The sequence below is a fragment of the Phyllobates terribilis genome, unplaced genomic scaffold (genome assembly GCF_046119375.1).
Source record: "Phyllobates terribilis strain yellow unplaced genomic scaffold, ASM4611937v1 Scaffold_2__4_contigs__length_985480577, whole genome shotgun sequence".
NCBI classification, from domain to species: Eukaryota; Metazoa; Chordata; class Amphibia; order Anura; family Dendrobatidae; genus Phyllobates; species Phyllobates terribilis.
The window spans coordinates 934,543,687-934,564,913 of NW_027362762.1; the positions used below are offsets into that span (position 1 = coordinate 934,543,687).

General features: G+C 42.6%; 1 protein-coding gene and 1 long non-coding RNA gene across 2 annotated transcripts in view; one reads left to right on the plus strand and one right to left on the minus strand.

Moving 5' to 3' along the window:
• LOC141237910 (uncharacterized) overlaps positions 1–21,227 on the plus strand; it is a 46,151-nt gene that overhangs the window by 14,134 nt on the left and 10,790 nt on the right. The window contains exon 2 of the long non-coding RNA XR_012303435.1: positions 3,936–4,018. This is a non-coding gene — a long non-coding RNA (uncharacterized lncRNA). The remainder of the gene's footprint in view (positions 1–3,935; positions 4,019–21,227) is intronic.
• Positions 1–21,227, minus strand: part of RUNX1 (RUNX family transcription factor 1) — a 99,871-nt gene that overhangs the window by 6,522 nt on the left and 72,122 nt on the right. The window contains exon 5 of the mRNA XM_073668377.1: positions 2,211–2,372. Coding sequence (XP_073524478.1) covers positions 2,211–2,372 — 162 coding nt within the window. The remainder of the gene's footprint in view (positions 1–2,210; positions 2,373–21,227) is intronic.

Sequence of the window (21,227 nt, forward strand, 5' to 3'; positions counted from 1 at the left end):
ATAGTTATACCATCACTATTAGAGAAAATACGACCAGCTCCAACTTCTGGATCTCCAACTGGTGGGAAACTACAACTCCCAGCAAGTCCATACAAACATAAAATTTAAGGGGTTTTCCACTTTCCTTCAGAATGATCAGTTCCAGAAATCATCTACAAGTGGTTGAAGGACATGCTGACAGTTGTTGTTGCCCTACCAGCTGGGGAACCAGAAGTTGAAGATCAAGAGGGAACATACATTAAAACTCCAAAGCTATCGACTACTAACGGATCAGGAACGTCTGCCATGACAGCGCCTGTCTCACCTTAACACTACGTCAGTAGTCTTTTTCCTACGCTACACCCTTGTAATTGCAAGACAAGCGGAAACTGTCAAAGGCATTAGGAATGCAAGAATTACTTCTTATCTCCGTCTTGCAGAGTTACGTAAATGCAACGAAATTAACCCTGGAAGCACTGGAACCAACCTGGAGGTCCAGAACAGACACTAAACCTGCCGCCCACCCTGTACTTGGTAGGATGGTGGGCATCACACCAGAGACTGCGCCGTCAGTTCAGGACTTGGCAGCCGCTCTCGCTATTGTGAGCTCAAAACAAACAAGCCCCCAGGTGCGACGTGCTGCGCAGACAAGGTGCGGCATTCTGTCTGCCGACAGAGGGTTTTTTCGTTCCAGTCTATAGTGCAGGATATTTTTTGGGGGGCGGGGGGGGGGGCGAAATACCATCCTACAATATCAAAGGCGTAAACAATAGATGGATTGTATCTACTACCTGTTATGTTACACGGAGGAATCATATAAAAGGTCCGATGGCTGCGTGACCGATGCCGCGCTATTGCTACAGTAACGCCCTGTCCTGGGAGAGAGCCTGTGGGACAACCACCATCCTATAAGAGGGGCATGAACTTACGCTCTTAGATCATCCTATACTGCGGCAAATGGTTGGGGTCTACATAGAGACGGGGGGCTACAGCACAAAAACAAATAGGAACCCTATAGTGTCCTGGCAAAATCTGGAACAAGAGGACAAAGGTGTTGTGACCTCTTTCTATGGGATGATTGTTGGGTCTCTTCTCCTATTTCCTTTCCTAACATTACAAGGGGGTGAAATCAATATATACTGAGCCCCCTCCATATTTCCAGGATCAGCTAGCAATTCACTCACTGAGCGTTGTATAGATTTGCTCCTCTCTAGCATTTCGCTCACTGAGCGTTGTATAGATTTGCTCCTCTCTAGCATTTCGCTCACAGAGCATTGTATAGATTTTTCCTCTCTAGCATTTCGCTCACAGAGCGTTATATAGATTTGCTCCTCTCTAGCATTTCGCTCACAGAGCATTGTATAGATTTGCTCCTCTCTAGCATTTCGCTCACTGAGCGTTGTATAGATTTGCTCCTCTCTAGCATTTCGCTCACTGAGCGTTGTATAGATTTACTCCTCTCTAGCATTTCGCTCACTGAGCGTTGTATAGATTTGCTCGTCTCTAGCATTTCGCTCACAGAGCGTTATATAGATTTGCTCCTCTCTAGCATTTCGCTCACAGAGCATTGTATAGATTTTTCCTCTCTAGCATTTCGTCACTGAGCGTTGTATAGATTTGCTCCTCTCTAGCATTTCGCTCACTGAGCGTTGTATAGATTAGCTCCTCTCTAGCATTTCGCTCACTGAGCGTTATATAGATTTGCTCCTCTCTAGCATTTCGCACACTGAGCGTTGTATAGATTTGCTCCTCTCTAGCATTTCGCTCACTGAGTGTTGTATAGATTTGCTCCTCTCTAGCATTTCGCTCACTGAGCGTTGTATAGATTTGCTCCTCTCTAGCATTTCGCACACTGAGCGTTGTATAGATTTGCTCCTCTCTAGCATTTCGCTCACTGAGTGTTGTATAGATTTGCTCCTCTCTAGCATTTCGCTCACTGAGCGTTGTATAGATTAGCTCCTCTCTAGCATTTCGCTCACTGAGCGTTGTATAGATTTGCTCCTCTCTAGCATTTCGCACACTGAGTGTTGTATAGATTTGCTCCTCTCTAGCATTTTGCTCACAGAGCGTTGTCTAGACTGGTTAAAACTTATCGGCTGAGAGTGCTCCATACAGTTTCAAGAGTGTTCTCATTCGCTGACATCAAACATATATATTCTAAATAATGACAAAATGAAACTTAAAAATATATTAGAAAGTTGCAGAAGTTTTCTGTAGAATTTTCTTTGTACCTGATAAACGACTGGAGAGCTCGGCGCTGAGGGACGTCATCCCGCTGGCACGTCCGGGCGAGATGGGAGTAGCCGGGTGGACAGACGGCGTGGCAATGGATCCCAGGTATTGATAAGACTGGTCATATGACCAAGAAGGAGATGTCTGAACTTGTCTGGTGTCTATAGAAAAGGACGAGAAAGCAAACAGGTCGGTGGTTATATGACGGAGGCTGCGGTCAGAGGAAGTGACGGCGAGACAATGAGCGACATGGACGCAGCACATAATACAAATCTATGAACCAATGAATGGTGACGACCTACCAACCGCAACCTTATAACATGTCACTATACTGGGTATTATGCAAATATTACAGTGTAACACTACACCGATACAGCAGAGCCGAGTTTGTCCAGGACCATATCAAGGACTTTTATCTGTGGTTCTACATAAAACGCGTCCAGATATGACCCTCAATTATGGCGTAACCAGGTTCTAATATAGTTTGTATTTCCGCTTCCCTCTTTTTTAAAACATCTGTTTGCTCTCATTGAATAGAAATTCTTGTTTTTTTACATTCATCTGGGAATTTACTTACGCACAGCAGGGAATTTGTTACTTTGTATCATAATAGGAAAACTGTCCAAGGTATGGATATCTATACTGATACATTGTAACAAACTGCAGCTTTCCGAGCAGGACTGGGTTCAGACTCCTTCCCACGTGTGGTAGTGAATTGTCCAGAACGGATCCCATAGATTTCTATTGGAATGGTCCTGGACATCTGCGGTGTCAGTTGTTGTATCGGACATACAAAGGTGTTATATGCAGCATTTTTGGATCCTACTATAGACCCTAAATCCACAAATTTGTCATTTGTTGTGTATTATTATTAATTAGATTTTTATTATTATACCCCGACTTGTCATTTTAGGTTTTGTTTATTGTTGTGCTGTACATATTTTTGACCACTAGGTGGTGGCAGAGGGCAGTAAATGGCAGCGATCAGTGGTGAGGAGCCACCTGGAGGTGTCAGGACACACAGCAGCCATTGCACCCCAGGCTGTGGGGGGGGATTTCACACACAATGCTCGGCAGTGACATTCTCGGCAGGCGATGAATATCAGCGCTGACCTCTGGACACCATTCTAGATGCTATTACTCACAAGTACAAATCCCAGAATCACTGCGGACAACAATCTGGAAATCCCTGCTGCTTTCATGTTCTGTCCGGTCCACAGAGGATCGGTGATTTATTATTTATTTTCTAACAGCTGGAATAAGACATCTTCCAGTATCCAGTTATAGTACTCAAGCTAAAAGATCAGAGCTGCAGTGTAAAGCATGAGGGAGAACAGCACCATGCAACAGCAGTGCATTCCAGACTACCTTATACCTCGTCAGTTACCAAATGATACATTTTATCAGGATGCTTGTATTTTATAATCATGTCTAAATCATATCATGAACGATCAGAGCTGCAGTGTAAAGCATGGTGGAGAACAGCAGCCCGAGCCACTGAATTTCAGATTGCCTTATACTCTGCTAGTTACCAGATAATGTGTTTTATCAGGAGGCTTGTGGTTTATAATCATGGCTAATCATCTCATGAAAGATCAGAACTGCAATTTAAAGCATGGTGGAGAAATGAGATAGGCGTTGGATTTCATACCTTTTCGCACTTTGATTTTGCTTCTTCTATCTTATCCATCCTTAAACATAAATATTTTATATTTCGTCCACAGCACCCAATTTGAGTGAGCAGTGCCACAGTGCAAAGCATGGTGGAGAGACTGAACAGAGGCTTGAACCACAGATAAAAAAGGAGGTGACTACCGTTCCCCACTATTACATTTCTACTTCTAGTTTATAATCACCTATATCCTATAATGTAAATCATCTCAGGCTTTTTACACAGTAGCCAATCAGAGCTACAGTGTAAAGCATGGTGGAAAGACTGAAAATAGGCTTGAACCATGGATGAGATAGGAGGTGGGATTCATATCTTTCCCCACTGTGATTTTGCTGCTTCTACTTTATAATCACATCCTTCATTACATATAAATCGAATCACGCTTTTACATAGTAGACAATCTGAAAGATTAGAACAGCAGTATAAAGCATGGTGGAGAAATTGAACAGAGGCTCAATGGAAATGTAGGTGGATTTAATACTACTTTTTCCCTCTCTGATTTTTCTGCTTCTAGTTCTCATATGTTTAGACAGCTGTTATCCTGAAAGATCAGAGATGCAGTGTAAAGCATGGTGGATGACACAGGAGGTGAACTTCAGATTATTTTGCACTCCTAACTCACTGATGGTTTTATTTGTAGGGTTGTGGGTTCATGTATCACCCGATGGTCCTACCTGTTTGCTCATGGGCCTCATTCTTGATTTTTATATTTAGGGCCAGAAGGTACGCGGCAGGAAATCGTGGCGTCAGGTATATTTACTTCAGGCTTTAAGATTTGAGGATATGAAACATGAAGTAAGAGACGATGTGAAATCGAGAGCAACTTTGTAGCGTTACATGGAATCTAGCTAATTATAATGTGATTATTCTCCGGGACTATGACAACACTTACGGTTTAGTATTAAACAGGCCAATTGGAGATGTTATCCAGATTTCCTAGGGTTCTGAATGGCAAAACTCGGTGATATTGGCCACTCAGGATTGTTGGAAAGCTGGGTGATACAAGTCCATGATAGAGGAGTTTCGTTACCATTGTTCCAGCCATAGCGGCCGATTCCCGGTCGTCCCTTTTGGATGAGGTTTCAGTGTCCCAGAAGGATTGTACATCATCTGCTGCAATGTAATCCAAACCACCTCTCCTACTGAGTAAGCACAGTGCCCGCAGACTGCAGCCACAGCCCCCGGCCGAGCAAGCGACATCCCCCTATCCTACACAGCTGCCATATTACATGCAGTGAGACAGAACTATTGCAATAAATGAGACATAAATAACAATCCCCCAAAGAAGTCAGAATTCAGATTTTTCTGATTCAAAGCTCTAAAAACCCAGAAGAAAAGAGAATTAAATGATAAAGGTTTTGCTTCCTGCAGCCACCACTAGAGGGAGCCCATTGCATACAGGTTATACATTCAACTCAATAATAAAACTGTATGCAGTGAGCTCCCTCTAGTGGTGGTTACAGGTAGAACTTCTCTTTTGGAGCTTTGGTGGCTCTGACAGTAATAAAAACATATTAAAAATGAATCAGCATAGAATGATTGACCTAAAATGACAGGTTAAAAAGTAGACATTACTTACAGCCACCACTAGGGGGAGCTCCCTATATACAGAGATACATGATAAGATTCTGTCTGCAGTCACCACTAGGGGGAGCTCCCTGTATAAAGAGATACATGATACGATCTGTCTGCAGCCACCACTAGGGGGAGCTCCCTATATACAGAGATACATGATACGATTCTGTCTGCAGTCACCACTAGGGGGAGCTCCCTGTATACAGAGATACATGATAAGATTCTGTCTGCAGCCACCACTAGGGGGAGCTCCCTGTATACAGAGATACATGATAAGATCCTGTCTGCAGCCACCACTAGGGGAAGCTCTCTGTATACCTAGATACATAAGACTCTGTCTGCAGGCACCACTAGAGGGAGCTCCCTGTATACATAGATACATAAGACTGTCTGCAGCCACCACTTGAGGGAGTTCCCTATATACAGAGATACATGATAAGATTCTGTCTGCAGCCACCACTTGAGGGAGTTCCCTGTATACAGAGATACATGATAAGATTCTGTCTGCAGCCACCACTAGGGGGAGCTCCCTGTATACAGAGATACATGATATGATTCTGTCTGCAGCCACCACAAAGGGAGAGCTCCCTATATACAGAGATACATGATATGATTCTGTCTGCAGCCACCACAAAGGGAGAGCTCCCTATATACAGAGATACATGATATGATTCTGTCTGCAGCCACCACTAAGGGGGGGGGGGGCTCCCTGTATACAGAGATACATGATAAGACTCTGCCTGCAACCACCACTAGGGGGAGCTCCCTGTATACAGAGATACATGATACGATTCTGTCTGCAGCCACCACTGGGGGGGGGGGGCTCCCTGTATACATAGATACATAAGACTCTGTCTGCAGCCACCACTAGGGGGGGGGGGGGCTCCCTGTATACATAGATACATAAGACTCTGTCTGCAGCCACCACTTGAGGGGGTTCCCTATATACAGAGATAAATGATAAGATCCTGTCTGCAGCCACCACTGGGGGAAGCTCTCTGTATACAGAGATACATAAGACTCTGTCTGCAGTCACCACTAGAGGGAGCTCACTGTATACAGAGATACATGATAAGATTCTGTCTGCAGCCACCACTTGAGGGAGTTCCCTATATACAGAGATACATGATAACATTCTGTCTGCAGTCACCACTAGGGGGAGCTTCCTGTATAGAGAGATACATAAGACTATGTCTGCAGCCACCACTAGAGGGAGCTCCCTGTATACAGTTTACATCACTGAACTTGACAATAACTTAGTAGAGGTCCATCTAGTGGTGGCTGCAGGTAATAACATTAAAATTTCAAATCAGGAGTGATGGTCAGTTTATGCTGCGGATTTTCTTATAACATCTCATCCTACTGAAGAACGGAGCGGAATTTCTGTCTGGACCACCAGCCATGTATCTGCCTCATGAGCACTCACACTATATGTGGATTTTGGTACAAATCTGGATTTGCAGCAGATTTTACCAAGCGCGATGAAAAAGGTGAAAGCTACAACAAATCTGCATCAAAATCCACCGGTAAGACGCAGATTTTGAAGCTGATTTGCTGCAGCCAAACACGAAAGCAGAAATTTCGGTCTTGATGGGCATTTTTTTAGCACTTATATTGAAGGCTGGAATAGGGACATGGGGGTCTGGGGGTTTAGGAGCCCCCTGCAGCCAGGGCTGGCACCTCCGCCTGCAGGCGATACAGTGGGTGAGTAAATACCTAAACCGGTCTGGAATTTGGATGATTTTTTTTCACCCCTCTCAGTTATTTCATTACAAAAGTGATCAAATGGTTTTTGGCGGCCTGACTTAAGTAACCCGAGCCAGAGTGTCTGCGGAGGATCCGCGCCAGAGAAGCGGTGACAGAGGACTGACGAAGGATTCGGTGTGAGAGCATCACACATTAGTCATGAAGAAGATGAGAGGCCACAGAAATAGTCAGGGCAAGCTGGCACAACATGGCATTTCCTGCCGCTGGCACGCCCATTCTGGGAAGCAGTGCTGCCACAAAGCTATTCAGCCCTTTCTGCAGGATTCCACAGCATAGAGGGGAGGACAAGAAATGGTACAGTCCGGAGCCTGATCATGTCAATCACTGACACGGACTGTACCAAGTACATTACACAGGGGTGTAGGTAGGGAGGCACGTGCCCAGGTGCTGGGTGCCAGGGAGAACAAACCACTCTGCTTAAGATATAGGGCAGCGAACGAACCTGTGAATATATTCTGATGTAGCAGAGCCGAGTGTGTGATTTGGATCAATGATTAAAGATATATCTATAGACATGCATAGATATAGCAGAGCCGAGTGTGTGACTTGAACGCAATGATGATTGATATATCTGTAGACATGGATAGATGTAGCAGAGCCGAGTGTGTGATTTGAATCAATGATTAATACTATATCTGTAGACATGCAGAGATGTAGCAGAGCCGAGTGTGTGATTTGGATCAATGATTAAAGCTGTATCTGTAGACATGGATAGATGTAGCAGAGCTGAGTGTGTGATTTGAATGCTATGATGATCGCTATATGTGTAGATATGGATAGATGTAGCAGAGCTGAACTTATCCCATTTGTGTGCAGCACTAATTCACGCAAGCAGATAGATAGCACACCATATGGCAAGGAAAAGGTAAATGTGACCACTGTGGCTGGGAAATGGGTGCAAATTACCCCCGACAATCCTCCCCCAAGGCGCACTTTTTTTCTCATGATACTACAACTCCCAGCATGCCCTGACAGCCGGACACAGTTAGTAAGAAGTGTAGTGCAGTGTATAGTAATCTAGGAAAAAAAACTAACTGTTGGACTCCATCATTGATGCTCAGCTCAGGGGCGTGTGTGGTGACGAGCTTGTAGACAGTTTTCAGTGACGACTAGCAGAATTATGAATGCAGCTCTGGAGTGTTTTTTCATTTACTCATATACAGTAGACCTAAATACGCAGCCACTGGCCCAGCTCTGGACCTCACAGGGCCACATAATATAAGGCAAAGCCCGCGCTCTCTTTCTACGTTCCCTGCTGGTCCAGTGTTTGTCTGGATTGAAATAAAAAATGAGAATGGGATTTTTCACCGACATTGTCACATGTACAGCAGCCAAATATTTTTCTGAACCCCGGAGAACCCCTTCTTATCACCGAATAATAATAAAAAAATTCAGAGTAAATAGAATTTCTATAAGAGGTTTTCATGAAGAAGAGATGATTATACAGGGTGGGCTATTTATATGGATACACCTAAATTAAATGGGAATGGTTGGTGATATCAACTTCCTGTTTATGGCACATTAGTATATGGGAGGGGGAAAACTTTTCCAGATGGGTGGTGACCATGGCGGCCATTTTGAAGTCGGCCATTTTGGATCCAACTTTATTTTTTTCAATGGGAAGAGGGTCCTGTGACACATCAAGCTTATTGAGAATTTCATAAGAAAAACAATGGTGTGCTCGGTTTTAACGTAACTTTATCCTTTCATGAGTTTTTTACAAGTTTATGACCACTTATAAAATGTGTTCAAAGTGCTGCCCATTGTGTTGGATTGTCAATGCAGCCCTCTTCTCTCACTCTTGACACACTGATAGCAACACCGCAGAAGAAATGCCAGCACAGGCTTCCAGTATCCGTTGTTTCAGATTTGGTATTATCTGGGTGGGTGCTCAATAACTGTATAATGTGGGCGTTGCATGGCGGTATTACTTGGGTGCTCAATGAGTGTGGGCATTGTATGGCGGTATTACTTGGGTGCTCAATGAGTGTGGGCATTGTATGGCGGTATTATTTGGGTGCTCAATGATTGTATAGTGTGGGCATTGTATGGCGGTATTACTTGGGTGCTCAATGAGTGTGGGCATTGTATGGCGGTATTACTTGGGTGCTCAATGAGTGTGGGCATTGTATGGCGGTATTATTTGGGTGCTCAATGATTGTATAGTGTGGGCATTGTATGGCGGTATTACTTGGGTGCTCAATGAGTGTGGGCATTGTATGGCGGTATTATTTGGGTGCTCAATGATTGTATAGTGTGGGCATTGTATGGCGGTATTATTTGGGTGCTCAATGACTGTATAGTGTGGGCATTGTATGGCGGTATTATTTGGGAGCTCCTTGATTGTATAGTGTGGGCATTGTATGGCGGTATTATTTGGGTGCTCAATGACTGTATAGCGTGGGCATTGTATGGCGGTATTATTTGGGAGCTCCATGATTGTATAGTGTAGGCACTGTATGGCGATATTATTTGGGTGATCAATGACTGTATAGCGTGGGCATTGTATGGAGGTATTATTTAGCATTGTATAGCGGTATTTGTACAAACATTTGGGTAAAACATGCATACGTATTGGGGATTCGCTCTGTAAAAGTTTGTACAATACAGGAGGACGGGTGGTGTTTAGGATCACAGCCTGGAAGAGAAGGAATTTCTGGGAAGCTGGAGATGATCTGCGATGATCTCAGGATGAGCTGGTTCATTTTACTGACTTAGAGAAAGTATAAGACTCGTATCAGATGCAAACTTCAGACTCGCACGGATGAGGTCACCTTGGGGGAAAATGATACCAGCAGCGGCGGCGCGGTGTGAATCCTCCCTCTAGGGCACAGCTTTGATTAACAAGGTGAAGTCAGGTCTCCTTCATGTGAAGAAAGAAAAGCTATATTGTTTTAACTGACTTTGAATACCGCACTGATATATGTTGTACGTCGCTGTGTAGATACATGAAAGGGAACCAACCTGTCACTTAACACCTTGTGCTGAGGGCGGGCGCCAGGGACGAGTGCTGGGGAACTAGTGGGGTTTTTCTACGGGATAAATTCACCATTTGTCAAGTCAGTCAAGTGTATGATGTCAGCGCGGTGTGTGGCAGGGGATGATTTCAAGGGCACGCGTCTGAGAAAAAAGGCCAATACCTGGTTATATACGGAACGGTCGTGAACAGCCACAATCTGATCGCCTGCTATGGTAGGCAAACTCACTGCAGAACTACAACTCCCAGCATACTTTGCATATTCACATTAGGCACACATACACTGCATTGAAAAAGTATTCATACCCCATGATCTTTTCCGCATTTTTTCACGTTACACCCACAAACTTAAATGTATTTTATTAGAATTTCATGTGATACCAAGACAAAGCAGCAAGTATTTGTGATGTGTAAAGGAAGTGATACCTAGTTTTCTAAATATTTTAAAAATATAAATCTGAAAATCGTGACTTGCATTTATATTCAGCTCCCTGTAGTCTGATATCCCTATATAATATCCTAAGTGACCAATCGCCTCCAGAAGTAACGTAATTAGTACATTGCATCCACCTGTGTATAATTTATTCTCAGTACAACTATAGATGTTCTGTGAAGGCTTCAGAGATTTGTGTGAGAACCTCCTCACAGCATAATGCTGCCACCACCATGTGTGACTGAGGGGATGGTGTTTTTAGGGTGATGTGCAGTGCTAGCTTTTCAGCACACATAGCGTTTTGCTTTTAACTCAATAAGTTCTTCTTTGGTCTCATCTCACCAGAGCACCTTCTTCCACATGCTCGCTACAGAGCACCTTCATTCCCCTACACGGCTTTTTGCAAACAGTATATAGGACTTATGACTTGCTTTCAAAAATGTCTTTCTTCTTGCCACTCTTCTATAAAGGCCAGGTTTGTGAAGTATACCACTAATAGTTGTCCTGTGGACAGATTCTCTCACCTGAGCTGTGGATCTCTGCAGCTCCTCCAGAGTGACCATGGACCTCTCCCCTGCTTCACTAATTAGTGCTCTCCTTGCTTGGGATGTCAGTTTAGGTGGGCGGCCATGTCTTGGTAGGTTTGTAGTTGTGTCATACTCCTTCCATTTGTGGATGATGGATTGAACAGTGCTCCGTGAGATGTTCAGAGCTTGGGATCATTTTTATAACCTAACCCTGCTTTACTCTTCCCCACAACTTTATCCCTGACCTGTCTGGTGTGTTCCTTGGTTTTCATTTTGCTGTTTGATCCCTAATGTTCTCAATACTCTGAGGCCTTCACAGAATGGCTGTAGTTATACTGAGAAGAAATCACACCCAGGTGGACTCAATTTACTAATATGTGACTTCTGGAGGCAATCAATCACTCAGGATTTTATTTAGGGGTATGAGACTACAGGGGGCTGAATACAAATGCACGTCACAATTTTCAGATTTATATTTTTAGAATATTTAGAAAACTATGTATCATTTCTTTACACTTCACAAACGTTTGGCTCCTTTGTGTTGGTATAGCACATAAAATCCCAAGTTTGTGAGTAATGTGAAAAAATGTGGAAAAATTCACGGGTTATGAATACTTTTTCAAGGCACTGTACAGTTTTGCTCCAAAGTTTACATACCCCGGCAGAATTTTTCCTTTCTTGGCCTTGTTTCAGAGAATATGAATGATAACAAAAAAACTTTTTCTCCACTCATGGTTAATGGTTGGGTGAAGCCATTTATTGTCAAACTACTGTGTTTTCTCATTTTAAATCTTATATCCAAAAACATCCAAATGACCCTGAGCAAAAGTTCACATACCCTGGTGATTTTGGCCTGATAACATGCACAGAATATGACAATTCTTTTGCTTTCTCCATGACTCACAATCCAGAAACATCAGTGGCTGGATGAAAGATGCAAGAGTCTATCTGGATCCCAGAAACTCACTCAGCATTTATGCACACACACTGATTACAAGCAAACAGGTCACAGGTGAGGATGTTACCTTTAGTAGCCATTCAAACCCATTTGTGTCAAATTCTGAGCATGCTATCAGGCCAAAATCACCAGGGTATGTGAACTTTTGATCAGGCTCATTTGGATGTATTTGGTTGTCATTAAGATTTAAAAAGAGAAAACACAGTAGTTTGACAATAAATGGCTTCACCCAACCAATAACCATGAGTGGAGAAAAAGTTTTTTTGTTATCATTCATATTCTCTGAAACAAGGCCAAGAAAGGAAAAATTCTGCTGGGGTATCTAAACTTTTGAGCACAACTGTATATAAAATAAGCACATCTCTATTTCAATCCACGGAAAGCAAGCAGAAATCTAGAAATCATAACCCTAATTGACCCTTTGCTGCAATTTAGCCATAGTACTGAAGTTATACTGGTTTGACTGGTGCACCCATTTAACCCCAGCTGTGCCTCGGTCCTGGTTCTCCTGGGTTTCTTCTTGATCTTGTGTCGTTATAGCAGTGACTACATCTGAATTCTGCTCTTTCCGCGCTCTGTCCTCACACAATCTCTTGTTATTTTGTCAGAACGCCGTTGCCATAAATATATCTACTTCCTTTTTTTTCTGCATTACAAAAGATGTTCTGTTGCAGCTCTCTGTTCTTCTTTCTGTTTCCGGCTTTCTTGTGATGAGACCCTTCACGTTCTCGAATTCACGGCGGCCAGGCTCTGCTCACATCCCCCTGCTAAAATCTGCACGCTGGCCACAGACGTAACCTGGAGGTTTTGAGCTCCAATGCAAAATCTGTGACTGCTTCCCCTCCCCAGCCTCTATTTATAATACTGGCCTCAAATTGCAGCGGCCACCTCTGCCCCCCATGAAGTGGGCGCTCGACACTGGGGCTGCAGCAGATCATCAGTGCACTGACATGCATATCAAAAACTATACTATGGGCAGAAAGAAAACAGAAAAAAGTACTGAAAATTATAGAGTTTTGTATCTGGGATATGCGGCGTTGGGTCACATCTATCTATGATCTCTCTATCTATCTATCCATATATCCCATATCTATCTATCTATCTATTATCTGATTTAAGCACTGCCGCTCCATTCATAGCCGAGTACAGCGGGTCATTTTATAGCTTCCTTTCAATGAGACTATTTTGGGTGGGAAAGGAAGGAACTTAGCCCGCTCGACTGAACCACAGGTGCACGGATCCGGTGTGGCATCACTGACAGCCGAAAAAAAATGAAAAAAATCCAGCACTCTTGAAGTGGATGAAATTTGTATAAAAAAAAAACACCTTTCATTTTACAATTTTTTTTTTTTTTTTTTAAAAACAGCCGACGCGTTTCGAACGAAGAGCGAATTCTGCATTCGAAACGCGTCAGTTGGCATTTTCTTGTACTGGATTGTTTTTGAATTTTTGGAAAATAAAAGGCGTTTCTTTCATACAAATTTCATCCACACTTTATTTTGAGTGGAGTTACCCTTTTAATTGACCACACGGGGAAATTTCTATGGTTTAAAGTTATTAACATTAATAGCTTTAGGAACGGAAGGGGTAATAAAAGACAAATCTATCGGGCGGTGTAAAAGAAGTGGTCCTGACCCAGAAGAGAAGGAAATCACCGGGATGTGTAGGGAAAACAGGTCTAGGTTACTATTTTCTCCACGGTTTCCCTAATCCCCGCTTGTGAAAAAATCAACTCGACTGCCATAACTCGAGACGCTCCGAACAAGAGCTTCATTGTCTGAGACAGGTGTGAGATTGGAACAGATTCCAAGCCAAGAGACCCGGTATCAGCGCCAGCTCTGCAAGCTGAAAACATGCACCAACCATCCAGTAATACCACTGCAGCCAGCCAGAAACTCGGCAATTTAGGGCTTAGCGCGCACACACACACAACATAAATCAGACGAGGATGTACCAGCCAACCGTCAGTGACTTGGGCAGAAGCCTGCAGACTGTCTGCGCTCATCAGACCTCTCCTGTTTGGGTGATTGGTAAACCTCTCTCAGTCTGGGTGGAGCAGCCAAGTCAGACATACCTCGAGTTTGTCTTATCTTGTTCAGACAAATTTTCTTATACCTGTTTACCTAAAGTTTCACATATCATATACATCTATATTGACTCAAGACTGTAAATATATAGAATTCACGAATATCTAGCAATTATTCTAGTATTGGGGTCTGTTCACATGAAGTTTCTTGGCTCGAATTCTGTTCCAAAATCCGCACTAAAAAAAACTTCAAATTTTGCTCATCAGAAACTCCCATTCAACGCATCTAATCTGCTCTTTTCTGTGCTTTTTTTTATCACGTAAGGGTATAAATTCTTTCAAAATGGATTTTAAAGTGGATCTGCTTTAAAATATACGTAAAAAAAAAAAAAATCTCACAGCTTTATGTGTTTTCTGCACGTATGTAGCGGCAAAACTTCAGTTTTGATTTGGTTTTATCTTTTTGGTTTTATCCCTGCATGTGCCGCAGCTGTCTAACAGCCGTGACACATGCAGCCGCGGTGTCTCAAACATAGATGCCAAGCACGCCGAATATACTTGGCGAGCACCAAGCGTGCTCAATTAAAGGGTTAAATGAGCACACCTGCTCATCACTAGCCCCCATGTATAGGGCTATTGAACAATGGTATAAAGCAGTCTCATTGTCTTATATGAGATGTATATACAGCATCAATGTCTCTTATGTGACGTATTCAACAGTCAGTATCTCTGTGTCTCCTATAGGATGTATATACAGCACTCTCAGTGTCTCTTACGCGATGTATATAAAGCAACATCAGTGTCTCCTATGTGATGTATACAGCAGTCTGTGTCTCCTATGTGATTTATACAACAGTCTGTCTGCTATGTGATGTATACAGCAATTTGTGTCTCCTATGTGATTTATACAGCAGTCTGTGTCTCCTATGTTATGTATACAGCAGTCTGTGTCTCCTATGTGATTTATACAGCAGTCTGTGTCTCCTATGTGATTTATACAACAATCTGTCTCCTATGTGATGTATACAGCAATTTGTGTCTCCTATGTGATTTATACAGGAGTCTATGTCTCCTATGTGATGTAGACAGTAGTCTGTCTCCTTTATGATGTATAAAGCAGTCTGTGTCTCGTATGTGATGTATAGACAGCAGCCATAGTTTCTCTTATGTGATAGATACAACAGTCTCAGTGTCTCCTATATAATGTATACAGCAGTTGACCAGACAACTACTGGCAGATCGAATCAGTAATCTAAGGTGTATAGGCACCCTTAGACCAGTTTGACACATCTGACTTTGAAGGTCTGATTATGGACAGAGATCTCTGCACCAGCCACTGGCCCAAACTCAACACCTCTTGTATATAAATTAGGCTGTTGAGTTTGGGTCAGAAGACCCACAGCCGGCATCAGGGTCCATACTCGGCCAGTGAAAGTTGGAAAGTCAGCTTAACCCTTTATAGTCCGGAGCTGAATTCATAATTCTACATCTTCAGAGCTAAAATCTTCAGGTGTCCCCTGCTGGTTCGGTTCCTGTAAAGAATTTGGGGTTTTCCATCCTGAGGTGTGACATCTTGATAATGATTAAATCGATGTCCAGTAGCCATACTGGTTGTCATTCAATATTCTGATGGACAGTGGTTTCGTTAACGACGTGACATGGACATGTACTTTATAGAATATATAAAGATGAGTCCGTTATAAGTCAGCGCGTCGGCTTATTATAACCTCTCATCTGCCACTTTCCAGTAAACACTGTATGAGCTCTAATCTGAAATTTCTGAGCGAAAAATCAACTGGCGCGGCGGCTTCTTCCTCTCCAGCTCGGGGATCACTGCTGGCTGTTGGTGCCAATAATAGAGCTGGGGCCGCAGCCGCAGCTGTGGGTCTGTCGCCATCTTCCCGTCACACACACCTGTCGGGCCTTGTGCTTCTGGCTGCCTTGGTCTGAGTCACAGCTGCCAGTGGGCTGCTTGATGGTTTCAGCTCATGAGTGGGATCAACTTGATACCCTGGCAGAATCTCCTACTATTTGCTTTAAATCATCCCAAACATGAGACAAATTGCTAAAACAGAAACCGAGGATACAAATTTCAGAGAGCTCGAGCGCCTCCAAGGCTGAACACAGTCAAGCTTTTTATAGGAACGTGTATGGTTTACTATGGGCTGCATCATGTTATCGGCATCACAAATATTTGGCCATATGCTTTAGATTAATGTTGGCTAAAACTGCCGATTTCATTAAGACTGAGCACTAGAGAAAAGAAGGATTGGGCATGTTGGATTTGAACATGCCTCATCCTTTTTTCTCAGGGAAGACCAGCTGACAGAGAAGTCTGGAAGTGAACTGTTTCCCTCTCAGTCCCAATAGCTGAAGAATAATTAAGGCATAAGAAGGAACCACGGCACTATTGGGTTAGTTCGGGAACTGCAAAGGCTATTGTTAGGAGCACCAATGTGTCCCCATGTCATTGGCTCTCGTTACTAGGCCTATCGCTTGTCTACTGACTCAACTCTCCCTTTTTTGCCTCTTATCCCTAAAGGCTCCAAATACATTCGGAGAAAATTGACCGAATCCACTGGTGGGATTGGAAAACCATCTGTTGTGAATGGGACCCTCCCGACTCGCCACAACAGATGACGTTGGGGAGAAAAGGATCGAACCTTGGTATTTTAACATTTCGATCCTTTTGTTTTCAGCGATGATGGTAGAAGAGTCCAGCAGCCATTTTCTCCTCTTTCACCGTTGAATACAGATGAACACTCAGCCAAGCTGAGCGCTCAAGTATGTAGGGGATTCGGAAGGAATAGCTGTCTGGCTAACCGTTATCTCATGTGTATGGCCTGCTTTAGGATTCTTTAACAGATGAGGTGGGCATAATGAACTCATAAACCGCCAAGTGGTCCAAAATCAGTAGGAGAGGCCCAAATTCACAGCACTGCCCTGGTGCCACCAAGACCTGAATGACCCCCCGTTGCAAGGGCATCCAATGAGACTTGACAGTGGGCTAGCCAATGTTATGGGGATATTGTAGCTATTGTTATGGGACATTATGGCTACTGAAGCATTGTGAATGGATACGGTACGCTGTTGTGGTGATTCTTTCCTTCGATCGGTGATCAACATCTATTTTAGATGGAAGGTGGTGTGACGAGTCTTGTTCTGGTATTTGTCAGGTTTATGGGTGCACCGTGTCTGGCACTGCTATGGGGCACTGTGCTATTATAGGGTCACTATGGCAGATATATATCAGATGCCTTTGGACTTTTATATATAATACTGGACAAGGAATCGAAGCGTAAAACTATGAAAAAGGCGAGCAGGCAGTTTGTGAGCAGGACTCATTCTAGAGCTGATTTAGTCAAAAAAGTCATCAGTGCTTTGATGAAACTCGTGTTGTTTACTGATCAGGAAACAGATTGAGAAGAACGTTCGTAAAACAAATGTTCTGTATAAAACGGAAAAAAAACTAAGGCAAGTGCTGAAGCAAAAAGAACATCTTACTGATATCAATGGAAAACTTCCCCCAATGCCTACTGCAGATACAAATAGTCAAATTACAAAATTTTTGCCCTACAGAATTTAATACTACCATTACAGTGCCATTCCATTGACTTTCATGGTCTTTGATGGTTAATGGTATATACAGAAAAGAAGGGCTTCGTAGCCAAAATCACAATGGTTCAAGTAAGGCTGGTATTTGTTTTTCCCTCCACACCTTTTCCACGACCCTTAGACCAATTCTCCACCGTCTAGCTTCATAACAGTGCCGTCTGGAATAGGTAGTCCTCCACGTGTTCTCAGCACCAAACAGCAAATGGGTTAAGACCAACCAGAGTTGAGCCCCATCTCTCTGAGGGTACCGCAGTGGCCACGGCATCTACCTCTATAGTATTTAGATCCTTGTTAATGGTTTGTGTGGAACATAAGGCATCCATACATGTTAGACTAAAGTAGGCTGAACCTGCCGATATCGACTGGATCAGCCGCTAGTCTTCTATGTGTGGTGGCCACCTTCTTTTGACAGATGATGTTGAAGAGAGATGTATCTGGCCTGATTGTGTTTGATTTCTAAAGACCAAATTTTTTGTTCATCGTGAGATAAACCACTGCTAGATGAATCCAGCAATGGCTCTCTCATAGGGAACACTTGATCCCAATGATCTTATGTGTGGGGGGTGGTTTCTTGGGAGATAGTTGTCAACAGAGACCGCCACTGCCTTTCTTGGCGTTTAACAATGGTAAAGGTGGCATCAGAGACGCCTCGAGTAACTATGCTTAGTATATGTCCTGCCATTTAATGGTAGGACCAAAAATAGCAAGTCTTATAAGTTATGGGTTACTATTTTTTATTTTACAACAATAGTATATAGGGGTTTGTTTCCCTTTACGTCCTGATAGCCCCATGACAGGGGAAATCCTACAAGCACAATAAATCAGATCCTGTTACGGTTCCTACCGCAGTCACACATAATGTGTAGAAAGCCTCGGCTCCTAATGGTTCAAGAACCGGGGGAGATAAAAGTATGTCACCCATTCGATGGTTAATTTGTTGACAAATACAGATTCCCTTCCCGGCAGCTGAGTGTAATATCTGTAAAACCCTCTGGTATCCCGGACATGGTCACATTCTTCTACTCCGCAGAACCCGACAACGTGGCTGAGGATTAACAAAGCGTTAGTCATCTCAACTGGAGAATTTCTTGCCGGAATTTGTGCTGAAAGTCTCATAAAGCGTCTTGTGCTGCGGCTTTTCATGTAGACTGTATGAAAAATTGTCGAATGGCAACATTTTTTTACTTGCGCCCACCAAATTCTTCAACAGAAAAGTTTGCAAAATTCCATTCAGTATCATAAAAAAAAGATATGATGGACTGTTAAATTGCAGAAAATATAACCGTGCTGCCAAACAGCAATCTGTCCCACAAAAAAAAAATCACAAATACGTACGATAGATTGTCAAATAGCCCATACTTTTACTGTGCCACCAAATCATAATCTGTCAAAAAAAAAAATTGAACATAATTCCATTCTGTGTCACAAAATTATATAATGACACCAAGTCTATTACACAAAAATCTGACAAAATTTTATTTCTGTATCAAAAAAATGACACACTGGACTGTCGTATCGCCCACATATTGTTTTCCCGCAGTAAAACTAGGTCTACCTCTATTGGATAAAAGTGGTGGCAGACACTGTGATATACAACATTGGTGCTGGTAATTTAGGAACTATTTAGTCTCGCCGCAGTACCAAGTGGAAATACCAATTTGAGGATGTGATTTGTATAGACCCCACCGGTTTTGGCCCAAGACACCACAAATATTCCAGGACTGTTCCGGACTAATCAGGCCAGTTATAGTTTGAATTTATGTAGGTATACTTCAACCATAATGGAGAACCGATAGGGCGGCCATATTGGCTCCCAACTATCTTTCCTAAAAAGACAGACTTAATCAAAACAGATGAAGATAATTTTTAACCACTTGACGAATTGAGGATTTATATTTACTGAAAATGTTTTTATTTTAGAGGAAATTCTCTTTCGGTAGGGAACCATATAATGTACGGATTTCTCGAAAACATGCCCTTTCTATACATCGGTCGAACACAGCAGCTAAAAATAGTTGTGATTAATAAGTAAACTTTATTACATGATAATATCTGAAACACAAACTGCAGGAACCGGCGACAAGAAATCCATGATGTTCTGTCCTCTGAGTGTCTAACGTTACATGAGCCCGAGAAACCAGTCAAAGAAAAGTGTTTTCAGTAAAATTTGTCATCCGCTAAAAATTTGTACCGCCATAACAACCACACACCTGGGCCCGGGGACAGCGCACTTGGGCGTGATTTTTTGGCAATTCTCTTAATGAAAAAAAAAAAGAAAAGTATATTTTTGTTTCATTATATGTTTGCCTTTGAGGATCAGAGACGTTTCAGATTTATTTGCTTTGCCGTGTAACACAAACCTGCATCAATACATGGAGTGTTCTGCCAGGAAGAGATTAGAAGAGGCCGTTCTATGGGAAGAAACGCTGGGCAGGAGCATACGGCGGGTGCAGACAATCGTCACATTAACGCTGTCCGTGCCATAAGGGCTAATACTGAATATCCTGCCCTTCACTAGCCCAATATATCTGAATACTTCATAAGAACAGGGTCAAACATTAGAGTCTTTAAAGTCCCAGTGGACATTAAAATTGCAAGTTTTCTATTTTTTTATTTTTAATATGGATTGTGAAAATAACTTGCAAAAAAAATGAATTAAAAACAAAAACCTGATTTTAACAAAAGGTCATCTTTTGATGATAGCTTCCCTTTAACCCCTTAGGCGCCTCTGTCAGATATGACAGCTGCATTTAAAAGGTTGGAAATTAGGAGCCAATAGTGTTGTCACGGTATGGGCCTAGTGAAGGCCCCCAGTGTCTGCCATGTTACCTGTCGCTGGGCTTCATAATAATTTTACAATATATTGAAATATCTGTAATATTTTTCACTGCCATGTGCGTAAATGTCCGAATAAATAAAATAGCCTAATATTTATCCATATGCTAAATGACAAAGCAAAAAAAGAAACCTTAAAATGGCAGAAACAATTTTTTTGGTCACTTTATTTCCCCCAAAAAAAGTAAGAAAAAGAGATCAGAAAGTTGTTTGGGCTCTGATACGACTTTATCAACTGAAAAAAAAAGTTATAACTCTTGGAAGACGAGAATGAAGAATAGAAAAATAAGTTGACTCACTTGGCCAAGGCCTCACGTAAACCTGGAGCCAGCCCTGTGCATAATACTCGATGATCAAGGGCAAGGGAATATGTAGAGGATGTGGCCTAAAAAGTTGTGGCGATGACCCAAATTTTATTTAATTACAGAATAAAAATCTAAACGGAAAAACAAATAAAAAATGCAAAAAGGGCAATGAAGGGATAGTACAAAGATGCCAGATTATATATTGTCTGTGAAGGTGATTCAGAAACATGGAGGGCTACATACATGCTCACTTGATAAGAATCATCTAATAGTTTCCGCTATCACACCTGGCGTTTTCTACAATGAGCTATTGATGGGATTTCCGC